Source organism: Anomalospiza imberbis, chromosome 8, assembly GCF_031753505.1.
Source record: "Anomalospiza imberbis isolate Cuckoo-Finch-1a 21T00152 chromosome 8, ASM3175350v1, whole genome shotgun sequence".
Taxonomy (NCBI): domain Eukaryota; kingdom Metazoa; phylum Chordata; class Aves; order Passeriformes; family Viduidae; genus Anomalospiza; species Anomalospiza imberbis.
In genome coordinates, this window is record NC_089688.1 from 17268158 (window position 1) to 17287810 (window position 19653).

Genomic DNA, 19653 nt, shown 5'->3' on the forward strand with positions numbered 1-19653 from the left:
TCCCCCTGTTGGGATAGAATTGGTCAGCTTGCCATGGAGATAAGCTTTCTTGAGAACTCCAAGGACAAAGAAGCCCTTCTAGGCAGAAAATCACAGAGCTACAGCTAACAGTCATAGGGCACAGAGGGCAGCAGAGACCAAACCAGACAGCAAATGGGAAAAAGTCTGAGGGGTCATTCTTGCCATCATAAACTAAAAAGGCTGTGAAGGGACAAAGCAGGGGATTTTAATGCATAGAAACACTGGCCAGGTTTTAATCAATATGGACAGGCTAGGAAAGGTCTGGAGAACCTGAAATGTGCTGCAAGACTCAGAGCAAGCCTGCACAGACTTAATATAGACCAGAGCAGTTGGCACTCACAGACTAGTGGAGCAGAACGCAGTCCAGTACCCCTTTTGCTTGTGCAAATACAGTTATCCTGAGCAGCTGTAAACATGAACAGATTTGTCTTCATTGCAGTTCTTGTCCCCTCCTTAGCACTTGTGCTGTGTGAGAGAGCTTATCTGTGGTTCATGGACTTTACTACTGTGTACCCGAGACACAACAGCTGTTACGGCACCAGTAAGCAAGGCAAGGCACAACCTCACACATAGCTCAGCAATCACCCTCAGGAACATGCAGCTCTTTAGAAAAGGGGCAGAAGGTGATGCATGGACTCTCCCAAGTCCAGCTTTCTCACCCTGGCACTGCCCCCCAGCCCAGGGGCCATACCTGCATTTCAGATACTACTCCATTTTGGAAAGTGAACCCCAAATGCACAAACCAGACTCTCCAGAAATTCTGCTCAACATAATATTGAGGTGGTTAGAATTTGTCTCAAACAGCGATTGTGTGTGCCAGTACTGCAGTGTACTGTGGTACCCCACAAAATGCAGCCTATCTCCGATCTGTCTGCAGGAGGAGCACCTGGGCAGTGGGTCAGTCACGCCATGACTGCAGACACCCACAGTGTTGTCAGTACAGTGACTCTTTCTCAGGCTGAGTCACTGAGCCACCAGCCTCCTCCAGGCTTTCAGAGTCCCTACACCTGCTGACATGCCCAGCACAGCTGTCAGCCAGCAAGAGTGGGCAGCAACCTCCTGTAGAACAACATCTTACACCATAGTCAGCTTTGGGTCTGCATTTTTAGGCCATTTAGTCCAAATCAATTTTCAGCTAGACAAAATGCAGCAGGGACCAGTACACTTGGCTTTTCCTGACTCCAGCCTGGGACTTTCCAAGCTTGAATCACTGACATTGGAGTTGCCCGTGATATGTACTCAGCCAGCACAAAGGGAATAGAAGTCACAATCAGGATATTTAACAAAAAGGTAGCAATAGCCTTAGAAAGATGCATGACTGACATCACTTAAGAAGCTTTTGCTACCCATTAATCTCAGGCAGGTTTGTTGTAGGCTGAATGACAGCATTATAAAGGATGCTCTAATTCAGACTGAGGATGACTAAAGTCTTCTAGGGTATAGAGGCAGCCCCCTTTTCTATCTATGAGTTTGTGAAGGCTGGCTCTATGCCTGGAAAGTTTCAGGCCAAGAGCTGACTTCTTTGGAACATGAAAACCTGTGGAAACCAGGTTCTCAAATGCTCAGCAATTTCCTTTCATGGCTTTCACTTCCAATAAAATCTTTTCAAGACTACCAAAACAGCACAGCCCATTGGGAATTTCATCCCAAAGTATGCATTTGTTTGATTTTTTCAGCCAGAACTTGGAAATCAAATGGAATTATTGAGGAAACAGCAGACCAAACACAGAGATATACTGTTGGGCAAAGCAATACTACTATAACCATATAACATAAGTACTTAAATTTGAAGAGGAGCATACCCTTTAGACCAAAGAGGAGAGGGGTATTCTGCTACAAGGCTACAAAATGGATACCTTTCTCTAACCCAGTCTGTAAGCAGAACCATGTAGAACTGGAGCTCTGACTGAAGTTCAGGAAATGCTAGATTTTTTTTTTTTTTTTTAATGTATAAAAGAAATGACCAAACTCACACAGTACTGTGCTTTCCAGATCTGAACATTACCCCTACACAAGTCTTTTAGCTTTACACCCATTACTAACAGCACCTGGCCCTACCTTCCAGCGTCATAGCCCAGCCCCTTGCTGCAGCAGCTGCCATGTCTGCAGACAGGCTCACACTCTCACTGTGAAACCATAGGAGGTTTTAAAACCTGCAGGTTTTAAGCCATTGTATAAACATGACCAGAGACCAGGCACTACCTTCTGCTGCTCCACTTCCCTACCCTTACCACCCCCCTGCCTGCCTCCATTTCTTCCTTTTCTTCCTGTTTATCACTCTTAATCACCTCACCTGGAATCAGATCTCTACATGGAGAGCTGTGTAAATTTGCCAACAAGCCTATCCAAACAAAGTTATTGTCTGTTTATGGATGAGGTATCAGCTGGGTGGGGAAAAGGGTCAGATGGGGAAGGCAGCAGTTTAGAGTGAGGAGAGCATCTGTAATGCAAAAATAAAGCCCTGCCAAAATTGTACGACTTGTCAGCTCACTACTCACCCTGCCATTTCTTCTGATGCCTTTGAACCACATTTCACAGTGAAAATGACCCCAAAATAGGTTTATTTCCATTTGAAAATCATTATCACAATTTAGTTTTTGAAGTTGCACTACAAACAGCTATGAGGCAAGCATAAGATAAATTTGATATTGCATGTTGTGGGGCATGGTCAATTACAAAAGGAACAAAAGGGTAAAAATTCAGGGCTTGATTCTCCTCAGCACCTCAGTGTCAGTGGTGCCTGTGCTGTAGGGTCTCTGCCCAGAGGTTAGTGAAGGGTGTGGGCTTTGCTTTTTCCAGCAGCTTTGCTGCCCCCGGACACTCTGCTGCAGGTGGGAGAGCCAGGGCGAGGCACCAACACTTGCCCTGCCTCTGCTCTGGCACTGACTCTGGCTGAGCATTTTTCTGCTCATTCCTTTCTTAGCTAGTTCTGGTGCCAAGGAATTCCTCCCAGCTGCTCTAACAACCATTCCCCACACAAAGCAGGCAATTGCTGTACTTGTTTAACCCCAAAGGCCAACAAAGAAAGCACCCTCTGAATCAAAATGGTCTGAGGCAGCTCACTTGGGTCTGATGGGGACATGACACGTGCCAGGAGCTCACATGCCAGCAGAGGGTGGTAGGCAGCATTCAGCAAGTCTTCGAATGCTCGGCTGTGAAGTATTTTGTGCATGTACCTATCTGCCTCTATGGAATTGGTTTTTATGTGCTTCCTGATGGAAAAAGTCCTACTGTTTGAAATGACCCTGTGATGGAGGCAGGCTCACACAGAGCAACCTAAGAGAAAAGTAAAAAAGAAAAATTTGCTCACATCCCTGGGTGTGAGTCCAGCTGTTTGTAGCAAGGCAGCAACATGCACTTTACTTCTTATAGTCTCCCAATTATTTATGTCAGAGCTGAGCAACATCCATGACCTTTTGGTTAATTTTGGTTCCCTTCCCACTGCTGCAGAATTGCAGTGACACCACTCAAGTCAGTGTGCTTGTGCCAGTCACACAGGTAACACTGCAATGGGTATCCAGACCTCTCTTGGTGGATGTAGAAAAGGCATCTTAAAATCTTGCCAGAGGAAAACAAAAGCAAAGAGACATGAAGCATTGCTTCCCTGTCCTGGGGCCATGGCTGCTGGCGCCAGCCCTGGCAGAGAGGCATCATGCACTTTGCTTGGCTGCAAGCACACTGACAGGCTTGTTTTACATTTTTTTCCTTCTGTTAAGTTAGGGCTGCTCCTGAACTACCAAAAACACTGGAATGCCAAACATGAGTCATGTGCTTGGCCAGGAGCAGGAGCCTCTCCAGCCTCCTGCCTCTGCCCCAGGGGTTGCTGCAAAGGTACCCTGAGAGGAAAGCTGGCAGCTGCTAAGTCTGAGAGCAGCCACCATCGCTACAATTGTTGAAACTGCCTGGCCAGGAGGGGCTGAGCTGTAGTGTTCCAACAGCCAGAGCTGGGCTCTGTCCTTGCAGGAAGGGAAACTGAGGCACAAATGGAGGTCGCAGAAACAGCCATAACTTGATTGGCCTGCACTAGCCTCACAGGAGGGAAGGAAAGGCACTCCACAAAAACAACTGTGCAGAGTTTGTGAACTCTGAGGTGCTCCATGAACCGCTCAGTGCCCCTGTTGGCACCAGCAGGCTGCACCTCCGACCCACGGCGAGCAGACAACCACCACCTGTGCATGGCTCAGGAAGAGAACAGGATTCATGAGGGATGCAAAACCTCAGCCTCCAGACAGAACTTCCAGGAGACCACGGCAGAGATGCTTCTTGAGACCACCTGGGAAGCATCCTGCCTTCTCTTCCCAGGGTGATGCTGGGTCCAGCTGGCCTGGGTTAGAGGCAGGGCTGCTCCTTTGCTCCTGTGTATGGCCCAGAGGGAATGGAGATATTTCACATTTTCATTTGTGAGTTACTTAAGCAATACAAAGGCTTAATAATGGAAAAAAATAGAGAGAAAGCTGGGAAATTCCAGAGCCTGCAGAGTTAGTTTCTCCCTGCCCACTTTCTTCCACAGAGATGAGTAAGAGCTTCAAGGCATAAGTAGTCCCTGACCATACCTGCTAGCTTGGGAAGAGACAGACCCCAGCAGGGTCACTGTCACCTGTCCTGGCAGATAGGACACTGTCACTCCTGATGTCTCAGATACAGGCTGTTTGCATTCCTGGAGCTGGATTTTCCTGGTGAGCTATAGCAGAGCCAAGTCTACCATTGTGATGATGGCTTTCAAGGGTTTTTAACTACCTTCTGAAGGCACCGGCTGCTGAGGACATTGCAGTATTTCCCACTTGGAAACAACAGCCTCACTGATGTGTTGAAATCCCTTTATCGCTGATGATCCAAACTCATCTTACAGAGGTAGGCACCAGAAATCCAGGAAAAAACAAAACAAAAATAACAACAACAACAACAAAAAGCTGAACTAGGACCAACCTCTACCCCTAGGCACATTCACTGATAAATAAGATATTCTTGATGCAAAAGGAAAGAGGCACAAAGCAGGAACAGTTGTGTTTTTGAAGAGATTGAGCTACCACATATGCTTGCCATATTTTTCCTTTGGTTTTGATTGGCCAAATATGTCTTTGGTGATGACGGGGAATCTTGAGACTCCTGTTTCCACCTCAAAACATCTTTCTATGTACTGAAAAAAACAGTGACTAGAAAACATTTGAGGCACTAAGTATTTTATCCTAACAGTGCATGAGGCAAGAGTTGCTGTAAGGCAAGAGTCGCTGTATTTGGTACCTTATGGCAAACGCATGGGTACTTATTGCATGACTATGGCTTGACAGCTGTGTTCACTGGGAAAACTCATGCTCTCAATCCATGTCCCTCTGCCATTAGAGGGAAAAGTGGGAAAAGTGCACACTGTAAGTGTGAGGTGTTCTGGGTCACAGGACCTAGGGTGATTCTGCAGTGCTCCTGTTTCTACCCTGAAGAAACAGTCTGAGCTCCAGAATCGTGGCCCAGAGGCTCAGACAGATGCAGGACATCAGCGTGGATGAAGGGCAAGGCAGCTGCTCCATGGCAGGGACAGGCTGCTGTGAGGAGAGCTCACTTCAGTGAGAGACCTCTGTGGCTGAGACACAGATGGGCTTTTCCAAGACCTTCAGTGAAGTACTGACCCACGCAATCATGTATTTCTGAAAGCTTAAAAGGAAACATTTCTCAATCTATGTCACAGGCAAAACCTTTCAGCAGGAAAGCTGTCTTTTAGAGAACTTTTCCATATCATACATAACCTCACAGTTCGAGCTGCAGTCAGAAATCAGTGATGTTACCTGGCCAGGAAACTCCAGTGCAGCCTCCCAAGCAGTGAAAAAGTAGGTCCTCTGATGGGCAGGAAAAGGGGAAATTTGTCACAGAAACAGATGAAACTTGAGATGAGTCCTATCCCAAAGGGCAAAGCACATTCACAGAGTAAAGACCAGACAACTTCCAGCATGGGCAACATGCTCTGCCTGTGGTTTCTCAAGGAATGAGAGGAGAGGGGAAAAGAGCATATTTTCCATTCCTGGCTCAGGTTGCTGAAGCCAAAAAAATTCTTATTGCTGACTTCCATGCAGACAGATAGGGTAGAGGTTGGTGTATGTGAACATATAAATGCTACTCCTGAGACTGTGAAGTACATTTGATGAAATATTCTAAATCAGCACTAGAGGCTATTTATAGACAATTCTATAACCAAAGACCTGGATCTGTACATTCCCAGTCTCTGGGAAAGCTCAGGTCAAATCTGAATTTTGTTGTCTCAGGCATGCGTAAACCTAAGCAGTCACAGCTGCAGCCAATGTAGGGTTTTTGTTAATGCAGAATAAAAATGCCCAGAGCCTTGGCTGCAGGACCACTTTTGTTTATCTGATCTTCCAAGAGCCCAAGCCTGCTTTTTGAGTAAGAAGCAGATGGAAGAACAAAAAAGAGCGAAGGCCACAAAACCATTCTGGGTGACTACTGTCTTGCCAGCTTGGGGCACAGAGTGAGAGCAAGCCAGGCTTTTTGTCAGAGCCCCATCCTCCATGAGGGAACAGCACAGCTCCGGGCTGAGGATTTCAATTCCCATTAGCAGCACAGCCAGTTGGAGCTGCCCAGAGGGCACCATGCAGCTCCTGCCTGCTTTGCTGCAATGAGTTCATGTGGCTACCAGAGCCCCGAAATTTGGTGTCCACCATGTTTTGCAGATGAGGCTGATATGTGCTCAGGGGCAGCTTCCTTTCCCCTTGAACACAGGGCTGTGGCTGCCATGCTGGGCACACTGAGTGCAGACCACAGCTCAGCAGCTTTGCAGCAGCCTTGACTACCCATAATTGCAGACTGCTTGGGTTGGAGATTTTTGTGGCCTACCCCTGTTGACTTTTTTGCCTGCCTTATGTCCACCAGCCCTCTGCTCCCAATCTTCAATGGGGCTGGAACAGATACAGATGGAACATTAGAAGCAGGGAGGGACTGAAAATGTGTAGTTCTGTCTGGAGCCTGGTGACTCCAGTGTTTTCAGAGGTGTAGGATTTCCCATGGAATTTCTCTTCATTAAAGTCTTGAACTCTGGCATTTTATCTTGCATGGACTTTATTTTATGTCTGTGTGTTCTATGACTCCTTTTTAAGATAGTAGCAATTATTTCAGGTTCTGCCCCATGTGTTAATAAATGTCTGAACTCTTGAGTCCAGTTCAATTTACTCAGCATTTCTACCTGGTTTTAAAAAAAAAAAAGGCTTACCTTTGAATTAGACAAAGATCGAAATTCTCAGCCTAGAAACATGCAACTGAGGCACAGAACATACTCTTGTCTGTAATTAAGTTAGTAGCAAATCAAGGGTGGCAATTCTGACAGCCCAACTCCACATTCTTCTCCTGATCATTAGGTGTCTGGGCTGATTAGAAAGAAGACACAGAGAAGCTTATCACCTCTTAAAATGACCCTGCAATAAAATTCTTTATAGTGTTTAACCAGTAAGCACTTTTATTGTTGATTCTGAAGCCATTAAGACTACATTATGTTAGATTATAAGATTGTGGCTACATCTCCCACATTTGCATGCAGGCATTACATTTGCAAGGTTTTCTCAGAAAAATGGAGCACGTGCCTAAAATGCATAAAGTTACATGATTATAACATGGAAGCAGCATGTCAGTTACAGAAATTTGTACCACATGTACCAGTAACAAACCCATACCCCCATGTAAAGCTTCTTTATCCCTCAAAAATGCTTCCTCTGTCCTACATCTCCATGCCCCAGCTGTGGATCAGCCCACATCCCCACTGTTTCTGAAAACACTACATCTTTCTAAACAAATGAAAAATTAAAAAATTTACATTGTTCCCCATAAAAACTAAAACGTTTCCTAAAACATTTTTCCCTCACAATCCTTCTCCTGATCTCCCAAATGAAAAAACCTATCATAATCTACACATTTGTTCAAGCACTGTTACATGCTAGGAATATCTATTACATTATTCAATGGTATATCAGTAACAAACTTCTAAAAAAACTAGGATGACCCAAAAATTCCCCTCACCCCAAAACTACAGAGAACTGAAAATGCTATACTGCATTATCACACTTGCATGCAAGTATCCTGAGCCACCTCTATTTATTCACCTTGAGCCCCTTTTAATAAATAACTGTCCAGCAGTAACATCCAGAAGTGTGCTGTCTCCTCCAAATTAAAGTCTATATTTACAGAAGTAGGGCTGTTTTCTCAGTGAAATGTTTCTTAAAAAAAAAAAAACAAAAAAACCAAAAACTAAAACTAACAAACAAACCACAAAAACCCCCAAAGTAACACATCAATAAAACCAGCAAATGATTAAAGAGAGAAAGTGTATTACTGATCATGTTGTCTGAAGACCAACAGGACTAAAAAGCATTAGGAGCACCAGGTGCACATGCATTTGAACTGGTACAGTTCATGAAGTAATGTCATTCATTGTTATGCTTGCTCTTTCACACGAGAAGCTGATTTTCCTTTTTTTTTTCTTTTTCTATTTAGGACCGTCTGCTCTGCAGGCTACTCCCACAGATGGCAACACATGCACTGAGCTTGAAAAATGGCCATAAATATGCTTTGATCAATGTGGTTCTGTATCAGGTTTAAAGCACATTGAATTTCCCTCCCTGCTGCTTTGCACCTTGGGTCATTTCACATCTGTACTAAGTGTGAGACCAATGTCTCCTGAATCCACATTTTCCTCTAGGATTTGGAGAAGCATTAGATATTCACTTTTTGCAAGTGTCAAATGGTGCTATATACTGGAAAATACATGGGAATCATTCCCACATGAGAACATTTCTTAGCAGTGTAACTACTGTAATCACAACTGGCATATACAAGAATGCCAAAACAAACATTGAAACAACAAGCCCATTAGAGGGATTTTGTCCCTTCATTTATTTTCAGACATTTCTCAGCTGATGGACACCAATATTAGTGCCTTGAGTTCAGTTGGTCTATTTTGATTTATACCAGGTAAGGATCAAGCTCAATGGATGATAAAATAGCAACTACTTTCTCCTACTGTGCTGTTACAGTGCCTGAGATTACTGCAAATGGGCACATTTCTACACAACCAAAAGGCCTTTCCGTAGCCAGTGCAGCATATTCACTGCTCCCGCCTTTGCAAAGAAAATTCAGTTTAAGGCAAAAAAGTTCACTTTCCCTTCCTGCTTTACCAGCAAACTAAACCTGCATTGCTCCCGTCACTGAGGCTGCAGCCAAAACTTGAGTTACACACCAAATGCTTAATTTTTTTACAGTGAGAATGCAGGAAACTCCATTTATGCCAAATCTAATTCTCAAATCCATGGTGGCTCCTGCTTTATCATATATGAATCCATTCACCTGGGATTTGGCAAAGCCTAAGCTGTTTCTATTCCTGCTGCAAGTTGTGCAGGACTATTAGTATGTGTTATCTTTGTAAGACTGTCTATTCCAGCAAAGACGAATATTCTCCTCAACTGCAAACAACAGGCATGTTGGATGTGTGACTGTGAGAAGCCCTGCCTAAGCCAAGACCTCCACTGTCACTTGTAGGGAGTCACATTCCACCAACGTTAACATGAGGGCAAATCACCTACTCTACTCACCCTGCTCAAGATTTCTACAGGTGCAGGACAAGACAAAATCTGGCTCCCAGGCTTTTTCAATAGCTAAAGTTAACTCTTGACCCACAAGTCGCTGCTTCAATCTCACTTCTGTCTGCTGGTAAGACTTGGTATCTACAGAGCAGTGGTCTGTTGCAGCCCCACAAGAAGTTAAAGCTCTAATGCCTGTTTTGTCCCAGCATGGGTATCAGTTTTATTATCCTCTGCCATTTCAATTTCTAGTTAGCATTTGCTGGCTAATTATTCTCACACAACCAACGTGAGAAGCTGTTAGGGTCATGGTACATACACATTACGAATGATCTTAGACCCAGCAAGGTTATTGTAGGGTTTCTATATTACCAGTATAATGCCCATCAATTATCTCTGCTTGTGAAGCACCTTTCCCCACCCTTCCTCCTGCCCTCCCACTGCAGTTATCCAGTTCCTTTCACTGGGGTAAAAACAGAGTTTCACCAGAACTGCAGTGGAAAATAGGACTTGTTTTAGTTTCACCTTTCATCTGAAAGAAACAGAGATAGGTGATGACTCTGTGTCACACTGGCTGCAAAAGGCTTTTCTATTCATAGGAGTGCAACTCTCAAGCCATTTTTGTAAAGCAAGAGAAACCAAACAAAACCCTGCACAGCTCCCACACACAAGCACACACACATGCACACATACTCTTCTTTCCCCTCCAAGCAGAAATCCATTCTCATGAATCAAATTATGCAGACCCTATTCAAGTGTCTAAAAAGAATGAGGATAGGGTTGAGTGCATCCCAATTCTCCTTTCTGATCACAATGAAGTCACAGGTCAGCAAAGTACTTGGGCATAAGGAAGTTTCTCTTGACCTGCAGGACATTTTGACACATGCAGAAGTGCTTTGCTGGCTCTGGCCTAAATTGGGAACAGTTCCAAGGCCAGCTGGCACTCATGACCATGATTCCACTACCTGCACCAATATATATGAGGTAAGAGCTAAGCTCAAGAGAGCAGAGCAGTGCAAGAGGAGAAAGAGGCTCTGTGGTTCTTCTGAGTCATGTTTGACAGCCTCAGCTGCATACACACGGCATGTCACAGTGATCAGCATAGACTGATGAGAGCTTGGTGGTGCTGCAAATGGGCCTTCCACTGGAAACATTAAGCTTGATTTCTGTTTATATCAGTACAACTTTATATGCCTGTAACAACTGCATTAAAAGGTTTTAAATCTGGAGCAACTGCACAATACAGTTAGTGTTTTATCTTAGACTTATGTGCCAATAACTACTATGATGTGTTACACACCCACACACAGATGGAGAAATAGGTATATGCTGTGTCATAATGCAACATATCATTATTTCTACAACTATCCTAAAAACACAGCCAGTGCCAAAGCAGACCAGCATAGGTTTCCTCTCCAATACAATAGGTAGTGGTGGAGAAAAAGCAAGCTCAGGTGCTACTTTGATTCACTAGGGAATGCTCTGGGCACAACCCACTCAGGTATTGTTTAGTGAACACTAATAATGGGCTGGCCCACAGTCCCGCGTCATAAATTCCCACCTCTGTGTGGGTGCTCACATTGCATTCTGATGACACCCAGAACTGAGGTCATGGGAGAGCAGCCAAGCATGTAAAACAGGGATAAAAGCTCATACTCTTCACACCATGCCTCTGTAGCCACAGGTAGACTGCAAGGTTACATATTAGTGGGATCTGAACTGTCTAAAGAAAGAGCTGCTCAAAGAGGAATTTAAGTTTTAATCACAAAAGGATCGAATTCTTCTTGGCAGTAAGATCAGAAGGAAATTTATCCAATCAAATAGCAATAGAATCAGTTCCTCAATGTTCCTGATATAAATAACACATTCTGTTTGCTTACTACAGCATCTATGCTCAAATTCTGTGTACGTTTGCTTCCTTTTGGACTACTCTTTCTGTAAATGAAAACTAAACACAAAGCCAAAATATTTTTCACAAAATTCCTCTGAAATTTGGAAAAATATGAACCCAAGTCTGGTACAAAATCTGGATTTCTAGATAGATTATCTCACCTTCAGTGGTTATCCTATGCAACCACACCTAAACATATGCAGAGATGGCAGGCTCAAAACTGATTTTTCCAGGGGGAAAAGATATATCCCTCTTCTATGATAGATTATTGATCTAGATTATTGGCACATAGTCTTATGTTACCTCATTACTGTTACTGGCCTCTTAAAATTTCCATGGAAATTCCACCTGCAGAGCCAAAGGCAGAAAGTTATCTTTGCGATTGTTGATCCATATTAACATCTGGATGCAGTACATCTGGATGTTGGGGAAAAGAAAGCAAATTCCTCAATGGACTATGTTGAACCAACTCGTAGGTGGCAGCTATCAAAGCCACTGATGCACGAGTACCAGCTGAAGTTATTAATGAATGATCTGACATAGCAAGTCAGACAACTGTCATATCTAAATAGATCTTCAAAAGTATACACAAAAAAGCTGCTACTGTATCTAGATGATTGTTTTGGTTTGTTTCTATGCCCCATAGCTCTGAATGTTTCCACTGAATGTTTACTCAGCACGTGTGGTATAAATATATTCATACACTAAAGTTGATACTTGGCAATATTTTTTCCTTTTTTTTTTTCTTTTTGCTGACCAGCAACAAATTCCGATATCTTTAACTGTAAACCAATACTCAATAAATATGCTGTGTTCAGCAAAGAGACATGTTGTGTCGATCAGGTTTTGCTGCACTCTAAGCCATGGGCTGCGGGGGTGGGCGTGAAGGAGGAGGTCCAGGAGGGGCTCGGGATGGAGGTGGTCCAGGAGGCGGCTGCCTGGAAGGAGGTTGCAGAGACACAGGAGAGGAAGGATTCCTTGGAGCATTGTTGAGGGGAGCGTTGTCGCGCAATGGCAGCTTCGGCGGTGGGCTGTAAGGGGCAGAGGTCCCATCGGATTTCACACGGGTGAAGTTTATGCATCTTCCCTAGAGATGAAGAAAAATTCACTATTAATAAGCAGGTATTTTGATTCATTAGTAGCTAGTCAAAGGTACTATAAGCAGAGAGGTCAGGCTACATTTCATCCAGTATCATTGACTGGGTCCTAGAAATTACATTCAAAGCATGCTGTATGAAAGCTTGTACTTTCCTTGATTTTCAGAGCTACTGCTTGTAGAGAATAGCCTAGGACTGGCTTAAACCAAAAGGGACCACATTGGGACTGTGCTCACATGTGCTCTCTGCTGTGCTACTACAGCAGAACATGCCGAACGCGACAGGTCCACCCAAGTCACACTTGCCTTGGTGGCATCTCTGACTGCAAAGGTGTGCTTGAAAAAAACTCATACAGGATTATACCAGAGCAAAGACATTAGCAAAGATACACTAGCTCTGATTTTCAAAGTGATCCTAGCCTGGCTGATGTCTGTGCTTTGAACATTACACTGGGATAGCACGTGTCTTCTGTGCTCCAGTGTAGATATGGCTCCCCTCAGAAACACCAACAATGTGTGGGACTTGCACAGAGGGCTCTCCAATGCATGTGTTTTCAGGATGGATGTGTTTTCATACAGGCAGGACCTGATGGGAGCACTGTATATGGGAATTTTAAAACAGGAGTAGCTTGGATTTGGAAAAAAAAGCAAGCACTGGGGATGTCCTAGTCAACTAGGGGCTAAATGCAAATATATCAGGGTTTCCTTTAGCCAAAATAAAGCTTTGCACAGGTTCCCACTAACCAAGTTCTAGACAGGAAGAAAGAGAGAGAGACAGACCCCAAAGACCACCTAGCCTCTCCTGTGGGAAGCAACCAGAGGCTCCTAGGTAATGCAAAAGCTAGATGGCACCCTCATTGAGGCACCTCAGATAGAGTGCACGCTAGAATCAACAAACTAAATTCAACTTGAGGTTATGACAACATCCCCTGAGCAAATTCAGGAGAAGGACTCCAAATATAGAAAACTTGTCTCAAAGCAGCTGTAGATCATGATCCTCCCCAGCTACCAATGGCTGTGGCAGCAGGAATACAAAAACCCACATCAGTCACAGATTCTCTTGGCTCAGTGCTGCCTGGCATGAGAAAACTCTGAAGGTGTTTAGAGAATGGGCTGAGTTTCTGTGGCAAACTCACAAATCACAGCTTCCTCAGGAAATGAGGCACAAGCCATCACAGCAGAACCTCAACTGTTCTGTTGAGTGACTTCCAATGCCTGCACCTTTGTTCATGAAAACTATTTCTTTAAAAAGAGGGGAATCACTTAAGTCTGTGGCTTCTCTGAAGAAAGGCAAGCAGCGTTTCAAAAGAAGCTTGTGTAAGCTCCAGAGCTCAGGAAATGATTTTACAAATATACTAAAACCCAAAGGGTACCACCCTACCACTTACTTGTACTGAATGGCTCTGGGCTTCCAGAGCTCAGCTGCAGACACAAGATGTTTGAATGGATATGTTGTTGCCTGTACATGAGATACACCCAGTAGTTCTCTGTCCCAGCTTTCAGCAACACAATTCACCACTACACTTAAACAACAGTATCAATGAGTAGAATAAAATTCTCTTCCTAAAAATCCAGGCTTGCTATGCCAGACTTTGGTTATGAACCAGCTTCATGGCAATATTATACTGAGGCCAGAGCGTTTGCATGGAGGCAAAAGACAAAAGCCAAGGTCTTGGTTACTTCTGCAAAGATAAACCATTGGATCAAAAAAAAACAAGTCAATGCTTTGCTCTAATTCATCACAGAACTCAAGTCCTCACCAGCATTGCAGCAAGCAGCCGTCCTTGCCAGGTATTTGTCTTCTGCTGTGCTCCACTGTATTCACAGCCCACTTGGAAATTCAGCAGTATTTACTGACATGCAACGAATGTTACAGATATATTTAACAGCTGTACATCAAATTCATTTAAGAAAACTCAGCCTTGATATTTATAAAGTTATGAATTTAGATCAGCTAAATAATCACTCAGGATGAAAGAAAAAAAAAGAAAAAGAAAAAAAGGTCAGAGGTGCTCACATGAGATGCACCATATGGGGAGGGAAAAATTTAGGACAGAACAATCGCCCTCATAGTAAATGCAAAGCTGCAAACCCAAAACTACTGCTTTTACCTACAAGCCTTTCCTGCCCTCTGTTGTGTCTCTCTCACAAACATCAATTCCAAATATATTCATAGTCTATAATCAAAGGGGATCCCATAAATCTGTTTGCATTACTTTCACTTCAGTTAAAGTGATAGGCGACGTCAAACTGCTGCCAGTTTCTGCCACACTCGCTGATTTGTCAGACAGATGGGTAATTTAAAGGCCATGCGCTGCATTGTGTCATGAAAGATACGGTTGAGTTGGGAGAGTCTGACAGATAGAGGCTTGGATGATCGATGTATGTATTGTGACACTTCCTCACAAAAGATTATCAGTGTTAGCCTACAATCTCATATATCAAAGACTTCTGGTGAATACTGGAGCAAATCCTCCTGAGCACTTCAAGCAGCCATTGATAAAATGGGGCCAAACTCTAAGCCAGTGTCAGGATTAACAGCTGAAAAGGGAAAGGGAAGAACAAATGATAATAAATCATAAGTGACAGTTTGGACTTATCAAGTGTATTTTGTCAAAGAATTTCTAAGTTGAAGAATTAAGTCCTCCACACATCACAGTCTCCTTATAAGAGAGTGCCACTGTTATTCTACCTAACATGCACAACCCTCTGGGGTTAGTTTATAAATAAATCCACACTGTTTCTCAAATAAACATGCTAACCACAAGATTTTTAGTATTCTCTGGTTGAAAGAAATAAGTAATTTCCTTTCCAAAGGCATATAAAGGCTTTTAAACCCTCGGAACACAGACAGAAATTAAGTATCCTGAACACTTATCTCTGCTTTTCCTGCACAGAGGATTAACAGGGATTAAGAAGCCACCACCACCACTTTAGCAGAGGTAATGATATATATTTTTCCAGAAGCATGGAACACACTGTTTCAGGGAAGGCATCAGAGCTGCAAGGTGCAGCAATACCAGGATGATCTCAGGCACCACAGCTGTCGGTAGCTGCTTTATTGTGTTCCAGGAGGCAGATGATGTGCGTGAATCCAGCCCTGGCTGGCTGGGCCCGCTCAGACGGCGCGACCCGCACCGCGTACGCTCATTCAGGCACCAACTGAAGGTCAGCGATGCGCCATATGGAGTTACGCCCTTCCTGCAGCTCACATCTGCACTGTCTTCCTAATGCACTATTATTTTGCCTCCCCATATGTCCATCCACTTGTTAGGCTCTTGTTATGCTGCTTGCCAAATTGGCTTTTCAAAAAGTACAAATACTGAAGCAGTGGGATCTGCCCTTGTCCCGACTCCAGCTTTTATCCCGGTGTAACAATCACATGTGCAATTCAGGCACTTTGTACTTCTAGGCAAAGTTCTCTCGACCACCTAGGATGTGTTATTGTGTGTGGTTTAACGAGGGGAGGAAGGGAGGAGCCTCATGAAAGCCATCACATCATGTTGCTGGGCTGTCTTCATCACAGTGCTCGCTACATCATTCCCCAGCACTCATTTCCCCAAAATCTTTAGCGACTACTCAGCAAGTTTTCAATTGACAGAAATGACAGTTAAAAAAAATCCAGGCAAATCAAAGAGTGCCATGGGGAAGTCTGTTCACCCATGATACTAGCAGCACTTCAGCAAAAAGAATTTTAAAAATCCAGGGCATCTGCCCCTTTTCTCTCTTCATTTTAATACGTGCATTGGTCTTTAACAAAAACCAAAACCAGTTTCATCTCTGTGCATGTCAGTATTCGTGTACACAAAAATATGCCTGTTTCTTATTTTTAAATACATTAGTTGACCTAATAAAAGACATCCTTCCTGTTAAAAATTTTGCTTGATTTTCCATTCCCTCTTGGCTTGACTTACGGGGTCCCAGTGCTGCAATTTGGATTTGAAGAGGTGTATATCTGACTAAAAATTAGTTAGCTTCACTTAGTTTACTGAATTTTCTTGTCTTTGACCTTGTAAGAATATGATAACTTGCATTTTAGAATGGATTAAAATAAAATAAGTCCTTTAAAGTTTGAGCATGGCTATTCAAAACACTAGACTACCGAATTAAAAATGAAGTTGCTCCCAGTAAGGAAGTATTAAATTATTAGTTATTATTTTATAATAAATTTCATAGTTTTATAATTTCATTATAATTTTTAAGTATTAAATTATTATTTATTATAAGTATTATTTAGGATCCTGAAATCCAAAATGAATGTAATTTCCTTGGGCTCTCTCCAGTTTTGTTATCTATGTTTATCTATGGGATGAGTCTGTCAGCTTGCTATGGACCTGGTTCATCAGCTGCACTTCCTAAATATCTCTCAACAGTTCAGTATAAAACTGTAGCTCTAAATCTCAAAATAATAGATTAAGATTTTATGCTACTTACAAAACCACAAGAGGGAGCATATACAAAAAGTCATGATCACTTTAGCTAAGTGAAGGCTTTCATCCACAGACCCAGAAAACAATGAGATTTACAGCCTTAAAGATCCGTGACTTTAGAAAAAATGAATTTTGGCAAAATTAGGGATTGCCCTGTCTTCTAATAAAGAACCAGAGTGTTCTAGGAGAAACACCTACACAGAATGCCCTAAACCAGCCAGTATGGGAAACTCATTTAGCAAATCTATTTATCAGAGCTAGATTATGGATACAACACCTGTACAGTGAAAGAGATGAAGCAAGGTGGTACAGAGTTCCCAATATTTGAGTTCCCTGGGCAAGTGTCAGGATCAGCAGCTGGCTCCTCAGGAGCCAGGATCTATGTGCATCAGCCTTTGCCAAAAGCTTCCTCACACTGCACTGCTTCACGCTGACTGTGCACTCAACATGTCATGGCTCATTAAAACCTTCATGGATTTCCTGGGAATTGCACTGATTACCCTGCAGCAGACAGGCTAGAAATTAGTGAGCTGCTGAAACAGTTTGTCACGTAAAACCCAAGGCTGCCTGGTTTTCAGGCACATACAAGTAACTTTTACTAACTCCTGTTCTTACATTTGGGACTCAGATATCAGGTTTGTGTTGAAAAATAAAGCACTGGAAGTGCCAGAGATTCCCATATCACCAGTTAGGTGACTTATCACGCTTTCAGGTTAATAAATATGTAATTTATAATTACTTTCTAATAATATTATTTAATGATTAAATTATAATAATCAAAATTAATTATATGGTGGCTATTTCATTAATCATTAACAATTATTTTATGAAATTGTCATTAATTTTAATATGAAGCCATTTTAAGTTATCAGGGCTCAAATCAAAACATTAAATATCATCAAGTTAAAATATTTATTTGCATGCTAACCTGACTCTTATACATATCTTCCAGTTTAATAAATCCCCTTGCACATAACAATTTTCTGGGAATCTATTTGGCAGATCAGGACTGACACCTATAATGATGGTAATCCAAAACGATGAAGAGATAAGAGAAAATGGGGTTGACTGAAAGGAAGAGGATTTTAAGAGTAAGGTCCAGTAAAGTGGCAGTGTCCAGCAATGAGAATGTAATTACTTCCTTTGGTGTTGCTTTTAAAAAGGAAAATAAGTCCAGCTCATTCTTTCCCCAGTGTATTATCTGGCCTCTTCCTAAGTAAACTCCTATGACTTTTGCTCCCTCCCTTCTATGATGGAGTTATTGGAGGGGAGGGAAATCACTGCACTGTGGGTTGTGAATCACTCATTGTAACAGTGAGGACCCTGTAATGCCCTTAGGCACATCAGATAAATTCAAATAGAAAATTACAAAATGAAAATGCAAATGCACAAGGATGATCCTAGCAGCAGCAGCAAACTCTGTTTACAGCACAGCATGAGTAAGGTGATGCTACCAAGAGGTGTAACCTACTGGGCTCACCCAAAGTGCTGCTCATTGCAAAAGGAATTAGCCTGAGCTTTAAGATGTGGGAGGAAACCCAGCTTTAAACAGGATACATATCCTGACCCAGGAAGGGGCAGTGATATTTAAAAGCAGCTGGGGCACATGTGAATTCTTCACAAAGTCCACAAAACGCCTCTTATAAGTTTCTCATTTTAGCCACCAAACTAAAGCACCCACAAACCCAGGCTCACTGGAGCAGCACCATGGAGACGCAGCACAGGAAGTTAATCCCTGCCTCACAAACTCTGACTCCCAAGTCCCAAACAATGAGATCCTGCTCACGGGCCAGGAGCTGGGCACATGGTGACAGTGACACACAGCTAAGCAATTCCTTGGGCTGCTGACACATTTAGGACAAAACCCATTGTTTTGACTGAGGCATGGCTGACATTGATGCCCAAAAAGCTCAGGCAAGATACCTGAGCCCCTCTCATAGAGGCAAAGCGGGACCAGCCTTGTTTGTAAATAAGCTGGGAGAAAAAAATCCTTCAAAGTCCAATATGCCCTCAGACACCCCCTGGCTGTGGGGGCCAAATAACTGAGAAAATAGGCTTTATGGGGTGGGGAAGGGATGAGAGAGAGCACAGGAGCTCTTCTTTTGACACTAAATGTGTAATAATCCCATCCAGGGATCCTCCATGGACCAAGGGAGGTAGGTTGCCAGGACAAACTCACAAACAGATCCATGGCATGCATTGCACATAACAGCAGCAATAAAAGTCATCTTTCAGTTCACTTGCTGGCCCAAGGAAAAGTCAACAGCAACCAAAAGTCTTATTTTTTAAGGTAAAACAAGTATGTCAAAATAAGTTTAATTCAGGCTTGAAATATGTGTTGTTCATTTCAAATCATCTTTTGAGTTTCAGACAGAAAAGGTGTTTCAGAACAAAACCTGAAAATAACTAAGACTTTTCCAAGGGTATATTTTCAATTTCAGCTAATTCTACTAACATGAACAAACATTTACAGACCATCTAAAGGAACAGTTTTAAATCAAAATAAGGACAGTAATAGGGAAAACTGTGTTCAATTCTACTAGGCAATTAAAACAGGAGCTGTTTTGCAGTAAGACTAATAGCTGCACTATCCCAGGCTACTGTAGTTTCTTTTATCAGAATACTGAGAGTTGAATACAATCAAGTACT

The 19653-nt window shown here is 42.9% G+C and overlaps 1 protein-coding gene across 2 annotated transcripts in view; it reads right to left on the minus strand.

Moving 5' to 3' along the window:
* Nucleotides 1–8347: 8347 nt before the first annotated feature.
* ANTXRL (ANTXR like) overlaps nucleotides 8348–19653 on the minus strand; it is a 56679-nt gene continuing 45373 nt past the window's right edge. For both annotated transcript variants that reach the window (XM_068197531.1, XM_068197532.1), the window contains exon 18: nucleotides 8348–12565. In XM_068197531.1, coding sequence (XP_068053632.1) covers nucleotides 12335–12565 — 231 coding nt within the window. In that variant the 3' untranslated portion in view covers nucleotides 8348–12334. The remainder of the gene's footprint in view (nucleotides 12566–19653) is intronic.